A 19,987-nucleotide genomic window follows, 5' to 3' on the forward strand; every position below is an offset into this window, starting at 1 on the left:
AACTCAAGAGAATTGGGTTTCTGGTGTTACCTTCTTCTCTAGTTGTGATACCGAAAAGACTATGTAAATCATTAAATTACAGTGTTCATCTCCTATGAAGGGAGATTTTTAAAAGAACTTCTAGAGTGGGATTCCCTATCAACAGATTCAGAGGTCACGGTGCTCATGTGACATCTCTGTGATTAGAACTGCAGTTACCAAATGATCTGTATGAATTGTAAAACACAGCCAGTAAGTTAGAGATACATACCTAGTTGAAAAATCTTTCTAAATGAAATACTGAATTTTTCATTACTCTTATTGTTGTCATTATCAGTCTGTTGGGAGGGTAACTGTTGACAGGTAGCACATGTGTATTTCTCTAAGTGGGCCTTTCCCAAGAGAGGCAGAAGGGTCTAATTGGGATTTTTGTTCTTGAGCCTATTTGGAAAAAAATAAAGGTCTCCAATGTGATTGAGATTTTATCTTTTGAAATTGACAGCCATCTGTGGTTCATGAGAAAAAAACCCAAGAAGTAAAGCCAAAGGAACACAAAGAGGTAAATGACCATCATTAGGACTTGATAATTGATGAAGCCTTTTTGTGTGTGTGAGGGATAGAATTCTGAACTGTCCTATGTGTTTGTTTTTCTGCCTATAATGGCACCACCATGTGGCAATAGTAGGATTTGCAGTTTGCAAATGGAAGGAAGGATACGTATTTCAAATCTTGTATCTCAAAGTAATCACATTGATGTCGCATGAATTGAGATTAGTACAATTCAAAACTACATAGAACACAACTGTTAGGAACACTTGGCATCACACAGAGAAAAGCATTGCTGTTTGTCATCTTGTAAACAGTGTGTGTGTGTGTGTGTGTGTGTGTGTGTGTGTGTTTCAGCCAAAGAGCCTATCCAAGCATGCAACAGATACAGAAAGCAAGCATGTTCATAAGGAAAAAGCAGCGTCCAGATCAAGTGAGCAGCTGACGTCAGAGAAATCAACAAAACCAAAGGTAAGTAAGTCAGATTGATTAAGAAAACACTACCATCAAATAGGGAGTAAGATGCAGGTCCTCCATCTACGTGGACATGTGTCGCCGAATCTGTGGAGCTATGCTGAATGTATTCTGTATTGTAATGATTTGGGGCTATCATTTTGCTGGTTTTGCAAATAGGCTTTTGGAAACTCGGCCCTATGAAAAGTTCAAGAAGTACATCAGATGGGTTGTGGGGACTTTTGGTCCAGCCTCTACTGCCCAGCAATGCCCAGTCGTGACTGCAAGGCAGCAGGCTCTGGTGTCTCACAGGCAGGAAGCTTGGGATAGAACTTGCCTCCTGGACCCCTCTCCTCAGGGCTATAGGACCACACATGATCTGTATGATCTGCTCTTTACATGGCAGTCTGAAAGAGGTGTTGAGAATTTTGTTGTAGGAGAGATGAATTTATAGAGCCAGAAATAGATTCCATATTTGCACAGGTAATGGAGGTCAACTATTAGAAGAATAAACATTTACGAGAAGAACTCTTCCATCAAGAGCTCTTGGAAGACGTCAAGTAGGCCTGCTTAACAATGGACTTGAAAGAAGAGGTTACATGTTTCTGGCCCACCAGTTGTATGCAGCCATTTATGTGTTTTGTTCAAATTTGTTTTGTTTGGCTTATAGTATTATTGAAATTATTTTTAATGAGCTGCCAACAATTAAAGTCATAATGTTTCATATAAAATCCAAATTTCTAGCTTCTCCAGAAAAAGCAGGTGCTATGGCAACAATTGACTAGAGCTTTATACGTGGTATATGTAGTCCAGTTCATCGCGGTCCCTACCTGGCCCACTCGACTCTCTGCACCTGCACGGACTCTGTCAGCTCTGGAGTCCAGCCTCATGCACTGCCCAGGGTTGTATCTTGTGCAGTAGGAGCTAGTACCCCTTCCTCTGCAAGATGTCCATGATAGTGAACTGGCTCAGTAGTGATACTTGCAATGCATGATCTTGAAAATAGTCATTCAAAGATACTTAGTTCTGTTCATCTTTTTTCCCCACCTTTAGACTAAATTACAGGATGCAGTTTCTGCCGGCCGGGAGGGCATTGTTGCTGGGCTAGCTGCAGCATCTGCCACCCCAGCTAAACAGGTGAGCGCACACAGGCGAGCGCACACAGGCGGGCATAGAGTGTATGTGGGCCTTGCCGTCTATGGGGTCTGTTCTGTGAGAAATGCGTGCTTGCTGAAGACCCCTTCCAGACCCCTGGGCTTTATGTCTGCTTCTCAGGGACAATTCAGGGTTGTGGTGCTGCCACACTCAAATAACCGGTATTTGGGAAAACCAAACACTGTTCTTATGTGAAATTTAATGAAGAAGAGCACGCATCTAAAGGATATAGAATGAGCAGGTTAGCAAAACTGATTTAAGAATTCATATATTGAATAAATGCTTATTGAACACCTGCCATGTATAAGGCGTGGTATCAGTACCAAGAAAATTAAAATGTGAGTTGACTCAGATCCTGCTTTTAAGATTTATTGGTTTGAAATAAACCAGATAAAGTTGCTATATTTGAACAAGCACTTCTCTCAGCTTTCACCATGGACAGCATCTATCTTGGTGTAGGAGTAAGTCACCAACAGTCCAGACTTCTCCATGAGTTGATGGGGGAAGTTTTGGAAGGAGATATTCCAGCCCTCCCAGGAGAGAGGATGTGTGTCCTTCTGACTAATGATGGGCGAGTCTTCCTTAGATCATTTGAGGACCTCTTTCAGATACTAGCCTGGAAATGTAAGAAGGGAAGTAGTCTACTGTTTGTACCCATAGCAATGCAGAGTCAGTAATCGGTTTAGAGGCCATGTCTCCCTAGAAATGCTACCTATCTCTCTTGAATAAGAAAATAAGAAGATGGAAATGAAACTTTTTTTTTTTTTAAGTCACATGTATTTATCTGTTTTCCTGCTTTTCAAAATGGGAAAGTTATCCCCCTGCAGGCTAGATGGTGAGGAAAGTCATAGTATAAAAGTACTGCACCTCTCCTGGAAAGATCAGTTTTTCTCAGATCTTGAAAAGGAAGAGGCACATTCGTTTGTGTCCAAACTAATGCAGATACTGTTTGGAGTGATAGCAAAACTTACATGAACGTTTAAATGAAAATACTCAAATTTTTAAAAAATGTGTTTTCTTCCAGCAGACCACTTGAATATGACCTTGAGACTCGCACTCCTGTCCCCACTCTGGGGACACACGTTACTGTGTGGTGTTGATGAGGGGTACTTAGATGAAATGGCTTGAAAAATGGATAGATTTAAGACAGAGGATTAGATTTATTCAAAAAGACTTAAAACTGTAATCATTCTGGAATTTTGTGCTAGGTATCAAGTAGCCAGGGAAAAAGTGAAAGCTAAACAGTAAAATAAGAGGCTTATGTGGAAGTCTGGAGTGCATTGACCTGCGCTCGAACTTGGGGCAAAGCATTTCATTTTTGTTTACGTCTGATTCGTCTCCCATAAAATGGGATTGATCAGATCTTCCTTTTGGGGAGGGGGGTGGTACGTACCACATTTAAAGCACTGTGGTGTGACTGCAGGACTCCTTAGTGGCAGGCCAGCCCGTCCAGGGGTGGGAAGAAGATGGAGTCTCCAGGGACTGCATTCCAAGGCAGATTAAGACAGCTCCCTGTAAGGAGCTGTTGAGGAGCCAAGGGATTCTGTCAGTTTTCAGGAATCCACGGCACTCTGAGTGGATCCAGTTTGAGCTGGGCACGAAGGGATAGCTAGAATGGCAGGCTTGCAGATGCATCAGAGTGGAAAAGTGTGGGATGTGTTCTGGGTACAAAGCACGTTCGACCACGGGTGGGGCACCGGGGAGGTGCGTGGTGGGAATGTAAGACCAGAAAGACAGGTCCAGGCACAGCTGTGCGGAATGCTGAGAGGAGTTGACAGGGGTGGTAGCTATTCAGCCTTGAAGGTTAGAGAGCAGACAAGTGATGTGAGTGCACCCAGCTGCAGGACTGGGCGACCGCAGTGGGTGGATGAAATGGGAACAGAGATCGCAAGGCTGGTCAAGGACTGTGCCCTAGTCCTGCTGAGTCCTAATTTAGTGTAACTTAGAGCTAGGATAGAATGAGACAGTGGGGAGGAATGCAGGAGGCATTGCCAAGGGAAGATCTTTGGGTCTTAGAGAACGATTGCCTGCAGTGGGCAATGGTCACGTCAACTCTGAGATAACCTGGGGCGTCAGGGTCTGGATGAACTAGGTAACCCTGAGGTGAGGCAGGGGGTTGCTGTCAGGTTCCTGCAAGCACAGGGCCCACTCGGATGCTGAGAGTGAGCGCCTCCCTAAATTTCGAGCTGGTCCCTGGTTACCACTACTGGTGGACAGAGTCAGAAGGTTGAGCGTGAAAAGTGGATAGGCTGATGTGGCATGTTGGAGAGGGGTGTGCAGAGAGGCAATTGGAATGAATGTTGTTTTGAACTACAGGAGAATGGAGAGAGTGAGCAGAAGGCTGGGGCGGGGGCGGGGTGGGGAGGAGGGGAGAACAAATAGGAATGAATATCTGCATAAGGTTGTGGTCAAATCCTGGAAGGGGATTCAGTTGCCCAGACTCAGCCTCTCACCCTGCTGGCGCCCACCGTGTTTTTAACAGTTGCAGTCATCACTTACTTAGCACTTAGTCAGACAACAAGTACCTAGGTGGTGCTTAGCATGCACCAGACACTGGCTTCCACACTTGAGTAACTGAGTTTGTCCAGTCCTCACAAGGCCCCGAGGCAGGCGCAGTCCCTGTCACACGTGACAATACTGAGCTACAGAAGACGTGACCTGCCGGATGACTCATGCAGCCAGCGCGTGGCAGCTGGTGTGCTCTCCACCCCCAAGCTCTGCTGCCTGTGTTCCAGAGACCTCCACGGGCGATGGCGTCCTGTTGTTTTCAGCCTGACCCCTTTGCCCGTCTAGTTCCTGCTGGTCCCCGCAAGCGCTCGGCCCTGGCCCCAGAGAATGATTTCGCTTAAGACCCCCCAGTGCTGGGCAGAAACATGCGCAGTGGGTAGGGCTGGGGGCAGAGCGGAAGAGATGGCAGAGACCGGACAGCACAGATGCCAGGGGGAGACTGGGATGATTGGGAGAAGGGTGCTTACTGAGGTCAGGCTTCAGGGACGACTCTGTCCGGGGGGAGGCATGGAGAGTGCAGATTGGAGGGTTGTTGGCAGTCTCTGAAAGAGCGACGGAAGCAGTGCTGGGAAAGAAATTCATTGTAGGGAGATTAAGAAAGGAGTGGATGATGAAATGCTAAAGCCGGGAGTGTGAAGGTCTTACTGCGTGCAGTAAGAGGTTGAAAGAGCAGCAGGGAGAAGTGGCCGCTTAGAGGAAAAAAGTCCTGAGCGCTGCAGACTGACTGGATCCTGGGGGAGGCAACCAAGAGCCACGAAGAAAGAGATGCAGTTCTAGATTCAAGCCTTGGTCTTTCCTTTACTGTGTGACCTGGGAAAAATTACTTAACCTCTCTGAGTCTTGCTGTCCTTATCACTAAATGAAATTAATGTTATTTAACGCTGTCCTGATGGAGGGTAGAACGCATACAACATGTTACCTGGCTCAGAGCAGGTGTTCAGTATATGATCAATGCTACTAATATTTTAATGAACTCATTTTTAAATATGTAATGTCATTGAATTTTATTGGATTATTTAATCATTCAATTTGAATTTGTTAAATTATTGAATATAAAGGTATGTGAGAAGGAGTTTTTATTTCTTTCTAAAACCTCACCAGAAAAAAGAAAAGAAATCATTAACGTCGGCTGTACCAGTTGAATCCAAACCGGGTAAACCATCTGGAAAGGTATGAAGATAGCAGTGCATTTCTACATCAGATACTTACTTATTCGTGGTCTCTATAGTTTATTCTTGATCTGGTTTTTTTCAAGGGCAAACCATATGAGGTGGGATTAACCTAAAGACCTTTTTAATGAATTATCGCTGTAAGCTAAAAGTGTGATTTTTTTTTTTTTCGGGTATGTTTGTAACATTTTTTATTGTAACCCTCTGTTCTGAAAACTCATTATACCCCGTGGAGTTTACATTCCAGTTTCTCTCTTGGAAATATAACTTCTTTAACCAGAGGTGTCACTAAAGAGTATAAGGCACTTCTTCATTCTGAAATTCTCAAATGAATGGGTTTAAAGCTAAGAGGTCCCAAATTGTATGACATGATCAGGTGAGTTCCTAAAATTGTAGTGGGAATATGGTAGTTGAAGGGAAAAAAAATTAATCATTTTTAATCTTACTTAAATAAAGTAAATAAAGGGTCTTTCCCAGAATTCTTGTTTTCCCTTTTAAATGCAGTGTACTCTTCACACTGAATCATTTTTAACCTCAGAGATAGGATGGAGGCACTCTTTCATTCATTATACTGATTCAAGTCCATATTGACGGAGTAAATTGTCACTTCTTGTAAGCTTAACATTCCTTTCGGGTAATTTGCTTTGTAAACATCTTTGGGCAAGCAAGAGAACAAAAAACCACAAATGAATGAAAGAACACAGGCAATCCATTTTTGAAATACTCTATTTGGAAGAGGTGCTATATAGAGATTTTGTTGGAGTTCTTTGTCAATATGTAACTGAAAAAACTACTGATAAGTAGGAAAACTACTGATAAGCGATAAATACCAAGCTATTTCTCCCATTGCATACAGTAACATGATCATTCATTTTTTTTTTTAAACTGTCATTACATTGGACTGGCAGCTTTAACAAACCATCCATTTGTTCATGTAGTTAATGCCATTAGATTTACTGAAGTTGTAATTTTTTTTTTTTTTAAGGGGGTAAGGGGCAGAGGGAGAGGGGGAGAGAGAATCTTAAACAGGCTTCCTGCCCAGGGTGGAGCCTTATGCAGGGCTTGATCCCATAACCCTGAGATCAAGACCTGAGCCAAAATCAAGAGTCAGACATCCAACCAACTGAGCCACCCAGGCACCCCTGAAGTTGTGATTCTTACTTGAACGTGGCTTTCTGTCCTTCTAACCTAGAATGTGTATTCTGGGACCTTATATAATAAAGTATTAGAGACCAGATTTTAACTATTTTGATGTTTGAAGAACTTTTGATGTTTGGTGTTTTTCTGTACAGAATTTTTTTTTAAATCAGAAGTGAAATATATATTACAAATAGCATTTAAATACCTGCTCTCTTTCTTTTCTAGTCAGACATGGACTCTGCTTTGGATGACTTAGTAGACACCCTAGGAGGACCTGAAGAAACTGAAGAAGATAACACAGTGTATACTGGACCTGAAATTTCAGTATGTGATTTTGATATCTGTAAAGATGCATACTTAATGGGTAGGAAAGCAAATAAGTTCATGGTCATGGGGCACCAAATAGCTAATGTTCTATGGCTTGGAGAGAATCAGGATGGTGTCACTATCAATAATAGCAACTAAAAATTAGTGTTGGGAATGGAAATGGTTTGTCCTGTGGCAACTATACTATTACATTCGTTCAGCAAACATTTATTGATTGTCCATGTTATGACTGGCGCTGGGATACACCTTATCAGGTCACAAAGATTTTTCTGTCCTTGAGATTTAAGTTTGTTGGATTTGAACTTCTTTTGATTTTCAGACACTTCCCATCCTATGACTTGACCTTATTTTGACTTCTAAAAATTTACCACCCTCAGCCCATCCGCATTCCTAACTCCTAAAAAGCAAAAAGATTGCATGTCCCTTGATATTAAAAAGATTAAAAAGACATGCCATAGACCGGAGGAAAATAACTTGCAACAGACATGACAAAGGATTTGTTTCTAGAATTTATGAAGAATTTTTAAATGAAAAAGACAACCCAGTAGAAAAATAGGAGAAAACTTGTTTGGCTAATAAATCAATAAAATTCTCTAGTAAGTAGAGAGATGATAGTAAGATATGGAGAGAACATTGCACACTCATCAGATTGGCCCAAGTGCAAAAGTCTGACAGCTCGTGTAGGGCTTGTGGATATTGAAGATGTGCTTACCCCTCAGCTGGCAGTTCCATCTCGAGAGGTTCCCTGGAGGGAGCCTTGCCCGTGTGTACCAGAAGTTACAAGAACAGATGGAACATTTGGAAAGGATTTTGATCAGCAGCAGACAAGATAACATAATGGAACACTTCATAGTGGCTAAAATGAATTATTCATGTATCAACATGGATACATTACAAAAACATAATTTTGAATAGAAATGTGGAATGATATCTAGACTATGATGCCATTTATATAACATTTGAAAGTATGCAAAGTAGTCCTCCATAGCAGCACATATGCTAAAATTGGAATGACACAGAGAAGATTAGCATGGCCCCTCTGCAAGGATGACACGCAAATTTATAAAGCATTCTCTATTTTTTCAATAAAAAAAAAAATACGCAAAGTAATGCTGTATATCGTTTGTGGATACCTACATAGGGAATGATTGTTTTAAAATGTGCTCAGTTTTAAGTCAGTGGATATAATAAAGTTCTGGATGGTGACTGTCTCTGGCCAACAAGGAACATGAATGAGATTGTAGAGGGTTAAACAGGATACATTAGCTGATCCTTTTTTCCTTAGAAATTACTGAAAGACTTGGGTATTAGACTCTAGAGAGTTTTTTTATTAACTATACTTTTGTATGTTTTGGAAATAGACAATGAAAAACATTTTAAAATAAAATGTATTTTAATATAAGATTCTAAAATAGTGGTTTGAATATTTTCTAGTATTACATAGAGGTTAAGCTAGTTAAATGAAGTGTTGTATAAACTTAGAATTTCATTGTTGTGTAAAGCGTTGGCTTTTTAATGGTTTACATTTCAGTAGCTCCGTAAACTGCTGATGGGAACAGTACTTTGGTTGCCGAATATGCATATAACATTCTCAGCTAATTAATTATATAATATCCCTGTGTGTGGATTTTATTCCAGGATCCAATGACTTCTACCTACATAGAGGAATTAGGTAAAAGAGAAGTCACACTTCCTCCAAAATACAGGGAACTTTTGGCAGTAAGTTAAATAATCATTTACTTTTACTTTACTGTTTGCTTTTTGGAACATAATCATAATCATGTATTACATGATACATAATCAATGTATTCACATTTTTTAAATTTAGAAAATAAAATGGGGCATGAGAAATTGTTACTCCCAGTATGTCTGTTTGCTAGGGCTGCCATAACTCAGTCCACAGACGGGATGGCTTGTACCATAGAAATACATTATCTTATAGTCCGGGAGGCAGGAAGACTGGAACGGGTGTGGGCAGCGTGGGTGTCGGGTGGGAGGAGCTGAGGCCTCCCTCCTTGGTTTGTACATGGCCATTTTCCCTCTGCATCTCTGGGTCCACATTTCCCCACTTCTATAAGGGCAGCAGTGCCCATCTTAATGTCCTCATTTAACCTAAATTACCTCTTTAAAGGCCCAGTCTCCATATGCTGGAGTACTAGGGGTTTAGGACTTCCAACAATATGACTTTTGGGAAGACACAATTCAACCCATAACACTCACTGAGCAGTACACTTTGCCAGTTGTAAAAATTAATTTTGGGCTCTTAACATGATCAAATTATGTTTGTTTCAGAAAAAAGAAGGTATCACAGAGCCTCCTCCAGACTCTTCGGTGAATTTACATAAATGTCTTCTAAGATCCAAGTTAACCTTTTTTTAAATCTTTAGTTGTGGGGGGTGCCTGGGTGGCTCAGTCAGTTAAGTGTCCATCTCTTGGTTTCGCCTCAGGTCATGATCTCAGTGTCATGAGGCTGTGTGCTCAGCAGGGAGTCTGCTTGAGATTCTCTCTCTCCCTCTAGCCCTCCCCTCACTTGGGTTCACTCTGCCTCTCCCTCTCAGATAAATAAATCTTAAAAAAAAATCTTGAGTGGGGGGATAGGGCATGATTCTCTATATTGTGTCTATGGCTCATCTCTAAATCAGATTAAGTTTTCATCTCTTCCGAGGAAGGGATGGACATGGGGGTTGTTTCAGTGCTCATGGTTTCCTATGTAGTTTTTTTTGAAGGGAATAAGAATGGAGCCAAGAAAGTTGTAGGATAAAATAAATGTTAATAAAAATAGAATGAGAATATCCTAACATGGAATCCATTTAAAAGAGGGAAACGGGAAACTAGTGAGCAGCCATTCCCTTCCAAACATAGGCTTTCATCTGAGTTACTTGATAATGTATTTCATTTGGTAGTAAGGGAATGGCAAGTCCTTCTTCATTTGCTGAGTTTATATTGTGATCCTTAACTTGAATGGCTCTCATCTGTTCCCCATCGTGGTGCCTGTTACTTTAGAAACCCATGGGGCCCAGTGATGCCATAGATGCTTTGTCGTCTGACTTCACCTGCACTTCTCCTACCCCTGGTGGAAAGAAAACTAAGGAAGAGGTATTGTTTTCAAAATAATCGCCGGGGGTGGGGGGGAGAGCTTGTTAGAAACCATATAAAACTTCAAAACAACTTCTTTTTAGTTCTGGTTATTACAGTGACCCTTCTTTCCCCTGTAAGTCTAATCATTTGTGCTTTGCCTTTCAGAAATCCACAGAAGAGATTTTAAAAAAAGCTCAGCCGGCCACGGTAATCAAAAGTGCTGCTTCACCCCAAGAAAAGAAAAGAAAGTTGGAGGAGGTATAAATAATAATTTCTTGGGAGATAACCGTGGTCCATCTGACAGCCGTAGCTTCCCTGAGCCTGATCTAGCTGATTCAGGATAATCCCAGTAGAGCATTATTCATGATTAGGAGCTCTAGTGAATCCAATCAGGGTTCTATTGATTATCTCCAGGCAGGCCTTCTGTGTTTCTACAGATGCTGTTCATGATTTCAGCACAGTTTTCTTGGTTGTGAAACAAGAGTCTCTCACCATTAAAAAACACAGAACGACAAGACACCAAAAAATTTGCACTCTCGGAACATAAATCGTCACCCTGATTTTTTTAATGGAGTTTGACCTGTGAGTCACTAGTGGGATGTTGTCCTAGCTGCTTCTGTTCACTTCTCCGAAGCATGATCACTTAATCGTCACAAAGCTTGCACGGTGGTCCTGCAGCTCTAGGCTGGATGAGAAAACAGGCTCCATCTGCAGACAGTGCAGATCCTGCAGGGGAGCAGTGTCTGTTGGATCCGCTCTGCCTCTCCCTTCCTGGAGGGCACAGTTTATTTTTATCTGGTGGGCTCAGCACAGCAGTGAGAGCACCACACCCTGAGAGTAGGAGTTCCTCCAGCCATCAGCCATTGTGCCTTCAGAGAAAGCTGCCAGGGCCACTGCAGGTTTCCCAGCTTCCTGGGCTTAGCTAGTTTGCTGAGGGACAGCGTTGTGAGAAATTATTTTTAGAGCCACATTTTTTTAAAAAAAGAACACCAGAAAAGTGAAAGTTTACTTCTTGCAGCTTTTCTTTTGATACAAGTATTTTATAATATTATAGTTATAGCTTGCTAAGTAAGGGGTGAAGTGTGCCTGTGAGGGTACACACCGTGTAAGACACTCTAGAAGTGTCTCAGCCCCAGTTTCTCCCACTGGTAACTTCTTTTCTCTTTTCTCTCTTTTGCTAGGTTTCAGATAAAATTGCCTTCCAAAAGTCCTTCCCTAATCCACGACTCCTAACTTTGAAATTAGGATTTCACGAAGTAGTGGCTAGATTGTTCAGGCTGAGGAGATGTTCTCTTTTTTAATGCACAGAATTTTTCCTTTTTAGCAGGACACAATGAGCGATCAAGCACTGGAGGCTCTTTCAGCTTCGCTGGGCAGCCGGAAGCCAGAACCTGAGCTCGACCTCAGCTCCGTTAAGGAAGTCGACGAGGTACTGACCTTGGAGTTCATAGACAAAGCTTGTCAGTCTGCAGGTTATGAAACTAAATGCAGTTATGCGTGTTTAGAATTCTCACACAGCTTTTCTTTATTGGAGATTAAAAACAAACTACTCTTCATTCTGTCTTACTTTCAGAGTCTGGTTAACTCAGATCTCCATTCCTGGGTAGTTAGCAACCAAGAAGCATAGTTGAGAATTAGCCTTATAAACCATCTAGAATTTTAATATTTAAAGTGAATGTCAGTCTCTTTTGCCAGCGCTTCAGTGACGCCTGATGAAACAAGATAATATAGAGGCAGTGGCTTGGTGAGGAATAGGTCTGTCTGCTCTTGTGGACATGGAAATGTATATTTTCAGAAGGGTACCAGGTGCTTCTCTTCATAAGGAAAGAAGGAGAAAGCTGTAGATGGGATAGGGAGAGCCTTCTTTTTATAACTGTGGAGAAAAATGTTGAAAATCTTGTCTCAAATTAGAATGAAATCAAGCAACAATTAACTCTATAACTGGAGTTCCTGTATGCTTAGAGTGTGATGCTGGGGGGTATTTATCCCACCACACTCGAACATCTTAACAAGTCTTCTGAGCCAAAGCAAGCTTATATTTGGTGGAGAAGAGTTCTAACATTAAATTACAGTTTGTAAAGAATTTTTCAACTGAGTCATGTGGGGTGAAAGAGGAGGGAAAAGAGGGAGTTGCCTGCGGGCATTGCCAACAAGGCAGTGTGGCTGGGGGGCATGGAAATGCAGCCCGGGGACCCTCCGGAGCACCAGCCTATCAGCGCAGGGAGGGGAGCTGACAGGTGTCGCTGTCACAGTGCTGTTGCCTCCGCTGTCACTTCCTGTTCTGAATCACTGAGGAGGGTGAGTCTGCCGACCCCCGGCAACTCTCCCTGAGCCTGGGACGGCTCTGGTCCGAGATGGGCCAGTTTCTATCTTCAGCTTTCTTTGAGGGCTTACCGGGCTCAGTGTGGCATGACGAGCTCTGTGAAGGCGAACGCAAGGGAGCGGGGGAAGCAGTCCTTGCCCTCCACGACCAAGTAATGTATAGAGAAGAAGGGGAACTTTCATAAAGACATAATGCGAGACGCACGCTAATTAGAGCAGCCACCTAGACCAGGTGTCTTGGGGGAGAGGGCGGTCCTGGCCGAACCCCGGGGGTGGGGGGGTTGGGTTCAGACCAGGTGGAATTGTGCCGTTCTGCCCCCAGAGAGCTACAGAGCAGTGAGTCCCTTGCACTTTTGTTTCAGGCTTTTTACAGAGAATTGGTGTGATTTATTAAGAAAAGCAATTTGGGGTGGAAAGGTATACACATAAATCTAAGGACAGAGTCTTAGAGTAACTAAAATTGGATCAGGAGAAGTAAAAAATGCTACATAAAAATGACTTCTTAAGCAGTTGGGGTATGTAGTTTTGGGATGCATATAAATGTATTAGATTTCTTCTAGAAAACCTCCACAGCAGTCAGCTCCTAAAATTTTAACTGAAAGAACTGTTCTTCCTGCTCTTTATACTAGTTTCCATTTTCTTTTCTGCTGTTTTCCACTAGTTTTCCATTTTAATTATGTACAGAGTATAAATAGTTCCTAAGATCTTCCAGTCCTGTGGATTCTTAAGCTGAATTTTTAGTGCCTGGTGGTGAATGTATTACATTCTGGATAGTCTGATGTTTTGATAAGCCTTATAAAGTTGAGTATCCTATAGGAGTCCAGAGCCACTCCAGCACATTCCATACTAGAGAGGTCTCTGCGGAAAAACTCCGTAATGCTTCAGAGAAGACATCCATGCCTACTGATCATTCTTACATAACAGAAAATAAATATTCCATAATGATACCTGATTCATCTTCCCCATTTCTGTGTATAGTTACCTAATCTGGTGCTTTGAAATCGGTAGACGTCCCTACAGTGCCGGCATTTAAAGAATATAAAGATCAAACAGGAGTAGGAAGGATCTCACTGTGCCCAGATCCTCATAGTCCATGAGCCTGGAGAAGACAGTCTTAGACAGGTGACCCTTGACTTTCATGAAGGCTCTTTTCTAGGTGGAAACCTCACAAAGCTCTTGAGTTGGGGAGTATCACTACATAGTAGGACTCCCTCCATATGCTGCAGTAGAAGAGAATTAGAAATAAATTTTTTAAAGATTTTATTTATTTATTTGACACAGAGAGAGCACAAAGTAGGCAGAGGGAGAAGCAGGCTCTCTGCTGAGCAGGGAGCCCGATGCGGGACTCGATCCCAGGACCCTGGAATCATGACCTGGGCCGAAGGCAGTCGCTTAACCGACTGAACTACCCAGGCGCCCTAGAATTAGAATTATTAGAAGAACAAAAACAAAACCTTTCATTCCTTAATGAGAATTGTTAATTTATAGGATAATAAAACTAATTCTAAAGCCTAGAAGAGTGCTTGGCTCACTAAAGGTGCTTAATATTTTTAAAATTAATCAACTAATTCAGTGGAGAACTACAGTTTTAGGTTGAAGTGAGAGGTGGGTTGAGCTGGAATTTGCTAAGTGATAGTCCCCTTTATGCCCAGGAGTTCCTTGTTTTGTTAAATCCATGCCTTGATATAGGTACCAATTATTACATATCATGGAACTTGCCATCAGGCACCAGTAGTTTAAAATGGAAATGTTATATCCTCGAAGCCAGTAATCTATAGAAGTACAGTTTCATCTCTTAATGCTGTTGGTTTTTCATAGTTCAGTAATCCAGTAAGGCCCTAGTGTTATTGAAGGGGGTTCTTTTTTTATTGAGGCATTATTTATAATTGCCAAATTATGGAAGCAGCCCAAGTGTCCATCAGTAGAGGAATGGATAAAGAAGATGAAGTATATACATACAATGGAATGTTACTCAACCATTAAAAAGAATGAAATCTTGCCATTTGCAACAACACGGATGGAGCTAGAGAGTATAAACCTTAGGGAAATCAGTCAGAGAAAAACAAATACTATATGATGTCACTCATGTGGAATATGAGAAACAAAACAAGCAAGCAAGCAAACAAAAAGAGCAACAAACCAAGAACCGGGCTCTTTACCTGTAGAGAACTAACTGATGGTTACCAGAGGGGAGGTGGGCGGGGGACGGGTGAAACAGGTGGAGGGGATTAAGAGCACACGTATCACAATGAGCACCAGGTAATGTCTAGAATTGTTGAATCACTATATTGTACACCTGAAACTACTGTAACCCTGTGTGTTAATTACACGGAAATTAAAAGAAAAAAAAATTTAAAAAGGGAGTCCTTTCAAAAGAGGCCAAATGAATTATCCATGGATCAGCCAAGATTTGTGATGAGATGCTTCTCCCATTTCTGAACTGTGTTTAACGTTCATGGGAACTAGTTGTTTTCTCCCCCTGCAGATAACCGCCTCGTTGAGTAAGACAGATGAAAGCTATTAAAATAATGACAACTAACTTCTGCACTGTGCTTAACTGTCTCAAACGATATTTTCTTTACTTTTCCCTAGTGGTCCTTCCAAGTCCGTGAACTAGATAAAAGTTATCAGTAGCCCCGTGTTACAGCTGAAGAAAGACTGAGTGGCTTCCCAAGGTCAGAGAGCAGCTGAGAGCAGGGCAGGGACACCTCTCCAGGATTCCTGGCGGTGTCGTTTTTTTCTCCGTCACTTAATGCTGCCTTCCTCAGAACCAGCACTACTTAGCATGGTCTTGTGCTCTGCTCTCTACAAAGCACATAGACACACTGGAATCTGATTTCGCTACACCACTCATGAAGTACATAAAGTGATATCCTCTTGTCTGCATTGCCAAACTGTTTTGTGTTTTATTTCCACCTTCCACTTTGATCAGGCAAAAGCCAAAGAAGAGAAACTAAAGAAGTGTGGTGAAGACGAGGAAACCGTCCCATCAGAGTACAGATTAAAACCAGCCACAGTACGTTGTTAGCCGCGGTGCCTAACAATATCCTCCCCTTGCCTTCACATTATGTTTTGTTGGGTCTGTCCCCAGGGTTCTTAATGACATTTCTGTCCCAGTTCATATACTAGTGGAAAACCCTGAACTCTTTCTTTTCTAAAGTTAGTTAAGGAATGGTTTCCTAAGTGGTAACCATGTGGTCATTAAAATTCCCACTAATTTACATGTTACAGCTCTTAATGATGCACGACATAGGTCATTAACCTTAAAGCACAAGGAACAATTTGGGAATAATTTTTTTCTGTAACTGCTGTGTGGATAAAAGCAGCATAGCTCTTCTAAGGGGTAGACATAAATGTACGACAGTTTACCAGTATTCTCAGTTAAGGCGGTTTTATTGTTGTTGGTTTTGGCTTAAAGTGAGGATGGTGGACTAACTTCTGTAGTTATATTTGTAATTTATCTGTGAAAAAATACACAGAAATACATGGTGGAAAATGCTTCAGTTCTCATATGTGCTTATATATGGGAGATTTCTCAGTTTTAGAAATATTCTGGGTTATGAAACTCATCTCCAGAAAATGAAAACAGAATTGTATGAATGAGATCTATCTCTTCACCCTAGGTTGGAGAACAGAGACTTTTTTTTTTTTATAGTTCAGCTCTTTATTCTGATACTTGATAATAAAAAAAAAAAGAACCCTGAAAAATTTTTTCACTGAAGTATAAGAAATTTACTCAAAGACAAATCACTCAAATATAAGAAAAAAAAATCTCATATCCTTCCCTAATAAAACAAACTTAATGGGCCATGAAAACAAAATATTCTATTTCATTTTCAGTGAATTTTCTATTTTATTTTCAGGATAAAGATGGAAAACCACTATTGCCAGAGCATGAAGAAAAATCCAAGGTTAGGAAGTGATTCTTCTGATAGTTAAAGACCGAAAGAACTGTTAAGTATTAAGTTGCGATAATTTTGACAGGATTTCGCTGTGGAGACTTGAATGCCAACCTAGTATTGAAGAAAGGGGAGCTTGTGATGGCAACACCTGGCTCATGTTCCTGATTCCTTTTCACGTATTTCAGTGAGGAGTCCCCTCATGAATGATTACTAGAGTGTTACGGGTTTCTAGGTGACATTCACCGGACATTAGGAGCTGGTGTCAAGAGGGCCTCAAAATAGATTGTTCACACCTCAGAGTTTGATTGGCATCATGACATCAGTTACTCTAATGATTCTACGCTGCCTTCACTGAAGTTGGGATCAAGCAGTATAGTTGCCTGTTAGGATATAATAAGCAGCAGCATTTATTAATCACTTATGTGCCTGACACTGCACCGGATGCCTTTCACGTGTTACCTTGTTGGGTCCTCACCGAATGAAGAGGGCACTCTTACCGTTCCCCTTTTACATGTGAGGAAACAGAGCCAGAGAAGTTATGTGACTAGCCCAAGGTTACACAGCTAGAAAAGAGCAAAGCCAGGACCCAGAACTCAGACTTTCCAACACAGAGGCACAGCTTCTCAATCAACATGCAGTTCTATTATAGATGACTGGTATTAGTCAAAATTTCCACATGCTCTAAATGAATTTCATCTGAAGGAACTAAGGATAGGAGAACTTTCCTGCCCAAATCCCACATAGTCATAGGAAAGGAGTATGTGATCTGTGTTTCCTGAGCTATTCAGAAGGAAGTCATCAGGAAATAGTAAAAACAAGCACCTAAGAAAGATCTTCATTGGAAAGAATAGGCAGTTCTATTTGAACAAAATCCTTCGGAAATTGAAGGATCAGGAAAACTTTTGACTAAATGGATCATGGACACTCCTGTGGTACTCAGGTGTCCAGTATTCCTTAGTTATTGCATGACATTTGTCTTACATTGATAAATTAAAAAATATCCCCAATATAAATTTTGGTTTTAGATCCTAAAATATGGCCTAATATGTGTTAACAAAAAAAATTTCCTATGAAAAGCTTGTTTTTAACAAAAAAAATGAGTCCCCTCATAATGTAGTGTTTCTTCTATTACAGCCTCTGAGTGAATCAGAACTCATTGATGAACTTTCAGAAGATTTTAGCCAGCCTAAAAGTAAAGGAAAACAATCTAAGCCATCTGAAAAAACGGAAGTATGTTTCTAAAAATACATCTCTAATTCTGTGGTTTTTAAAAAATATTTGTCTATAATCTTAAAAATGTGAGGCCTAAACGATTTTAGCATGAAGGAGTTGATGGAAACCATTTGTACCATCTTTTTATAGGCAGTTTTCTTTTCTTTTTTAAGGATTTTATTTATTAGTCAGAGGGAGAAGGGGGAGAAGCAGGCAGAGGAAGAAGCAGACTCCCCACTGAGCAAGGAGCCCGATGCGGGACTCGATCCCAGGACCCTGGGATCATGACCTGAGCTGAGGGCAGACGCCTAACCGACTGCCATCCAGGCATCCCTACAGGCAGTTTTCATCTTGATGTTTTCTAGATGGGCTTTCTCTTCCCAAACCGACCCTGATATTCTTATAATTGAAGTCCTATAATTATTCCTTCAGGAAAGCATTCACACCCATGCTTTCCTTTCTGTTCCTCCTTCTGAAACTCATGGTGGCAGGGGCCTCTGTCATCAGTCTCATTTCAGTCCCTCCCATATGTCCGCCAGAAATAGTGTTTCCCAAGCAAGTGTGTTGGTAGCCACATCATTCCCCTGCTCCAACCCTCAAGAGCTCCCCGTTGCCCACAAAATAAAAGTCTCTGCTAATGTGTCCTGGCCCCAGCTTCCTTCCCTACCAAGGTGTGTCCTCCCATTACTAAACTGTGACAATAAGTGCTTGTGTGTGTGAGGCCTTGGCTTTTCTCATGTGGTCCTTCTTTGTGGAATAACCTTCCTTCCTAATTCACGATCATCTAAAATGTCAGTCATGCCTTTAAAGCTCTGCTAAAATGTAGCGTTTGTCTCCTGTTTTTCCCTCCCAAACCTTACCACTCTTCCAAACCTTTCTAAACAGAATACCGCACCCCCGGGGCTCTGCTGTTCTTTCTATGTCCCTGTTGAGATATTTATTACAAGCAAGGTTTTAGCTGTCTTGGTCTTCACCTCTTGACATGTATACATAGTTTTAAGTAAACAGTAAGTTCCTTGGAAGAAGAGATAGTATCCTGTTAATGATCATCTACTGAGCACCTTACCCATAGGATAAGCTTTTGTAAGTGCCTGGATTAAAACCAGTTTGTTTGAAATTTTACTCTTGTGATCAGATAGCACAGTGGTTCTCAAATTTTAGTACCAAGATCACCTGAGGGTTTGTTAAAACACAGATTGCTGGTCCCCACCTCCAGAATTTCCATAGTAGTTGGGGTGGGGGCCCCAGAGTTTGCATTTGTCACAGTTTCCCTGATTGCTGTTGTTCCGGGGACCATACTTTGAGAACCCCTGGGATAGTATTACTTCCTTACATTTGTACATACCTATTCACAGTCAATAAGGTGCTCTTAAGTATACAAAAAGGATGCATTTATATAAAACGTTGCATTATATAATTGGCATATTATTGTTATATATTATATGAAAGTAATAGTTGCTAATTTTATTGCGCTCACAGTGTTCCCAGATAGTATGCAAAGCATTGGACATGTTTTACCTCATTGAAAGCCTCATGTTGACCCTTGAGATGTAGGTACTCTCCTTGTTCTCATTTTACAGATGTGGAAATTGAGTCTCAGGATAAGTAACCTACCTAAGATAAGAGGTAAAACCAAGTTGAAATAATGGTAGAGGAGTTTTAACATGGCCTTGATTTATTCACTATTCAGCAGTCCTTCAGCATTTAAGAAGATCATGCTTGCAGCATGTAACATAGGAGAGTGTTTTGTTTGTCCGTTGTTGTTCAGTCTCACTAACCAGGTATTTCTAGAAATTCTTCATCGTACTTCCTTATTTCCACAGGAATCTCAGGCTGCTGCCCTAACTCCTGTGAGCGAGGCCGTGCCTCGGACTTCCATGTGTAGTATACAGTCGGCACCACCCAAGCCACCCACCTTGGTGAGTGATCCTCTGGACATGGAGCCGTGTCTTGAGAGCGTAATGTTCTTCCTTCCATGCACTTGCTGCTGTGTATTACCAGCAGATTATTTAAGCTAACAAAATAAGGAAATCTTTTAGAGCTATAGTATCTGCTTTTAATTAAACTGCCGCAAACAGTATTTTTCCTTCACCTTCTGAAGGGCTTTCTGCTTCCTCAGCTGTTGTGGATAATCATGGCTTTTCACTCTCCCACATCCTTCAAGCCTGCTTGGAAATCCACAAACAGCCTGATGTT

At 41.4% G+C, this 19,987-nt stretch overlaps 1 protein-coding gene and 1 non-coding gene across 17 annotated transcripts in view; both read left to right on the plus strand.

Moving 5' to 3' along the window:
* The window catches only part of CAST (calpastatin), a 109,128-nt gene that overhangs the window by 63,904 nt on the left and 25,237 nt on the right, over positions 1–19,987 (plus strand). For 8 of the 16 annotated variants that reach the window (XM_073888441.1, XM_073888444.1, XM_025866814.2 and 5 more), the window contains 14 exons: positions 482–538; positions 883–996; positions 2,032–2,115; positions 5,743–5,811; positions 7,176–7,274; positions 8,916–8,996; positions 9,570–9,608; positions 10,281–10,373; positions 10,521–10,613; positions 11,680–11,784; positions 15,610–15,693; positions 16,541–16,588; positions 17,714–17,809; positions 19,615–19,710. In XM_073888441.1, coding sequence (XP_073744542.1) covers positions 482–538; positions 883–996; positions 2,032–2,115; positions 5,743–5,811; positions 7,176–7,274; positions 8,916–8,996; positions 9,570–9,608; positions 10,281–10,373; positions 10,521–10,613; positions 11,680–11,784; positions 15,610–15,693; positions 16,541–16,588; positions 17,714–17,809; positions 19,615–19,710 — 1,158 coding nt within the window. The remainder of the gene's footprint in view (positions 1–481; positions 539–882; positions 997–2,031; positions 2,116–5,742; positions 5,812–7,175; positions 7,275–8,915; positions 8,997–9,569; positions 9,609–10,280; positions 10,374–10,520; positions 10,614–11,679; positions 11,785–15,609; positions 15,694–16,540; positions 16,589–17,713; positions 17,810–19,614; positions 19,711–19,987) is intronic. The other 8 variants (XM_025866825.2, XM_073888454.1, XM_025866815.2 and 5 more) reach the window with 4 other exon arrangements.
* LOC112820462 (U6 spliceosomal RNA) lies at positions 8,255–8,359 on the plus strand. The gene has a single exon (XR_003207136.1). It is a non-coding gene; the product is annotated as a U6 spliceosomal RNA (small nuclear RNA).

The sequence above is a fragment of the Callorhinus ursinus genome, unplaced genomic scaffold (genome assembly GCF_003265705.2).
Source record: "Callorhinus ursinus isolate GAN/ISIS: 27379988/994484 unplaced genomic scaffold, GSC_fseal_2.0 scaffold3, whole genome shotgun sequence".
NCBI classification, from domain to species: Eukaryota; Metazoa; Chordata; class Mammalia; order Carnivora; family Otariidae; genus Callorhinus; species Callorhinus ursinus.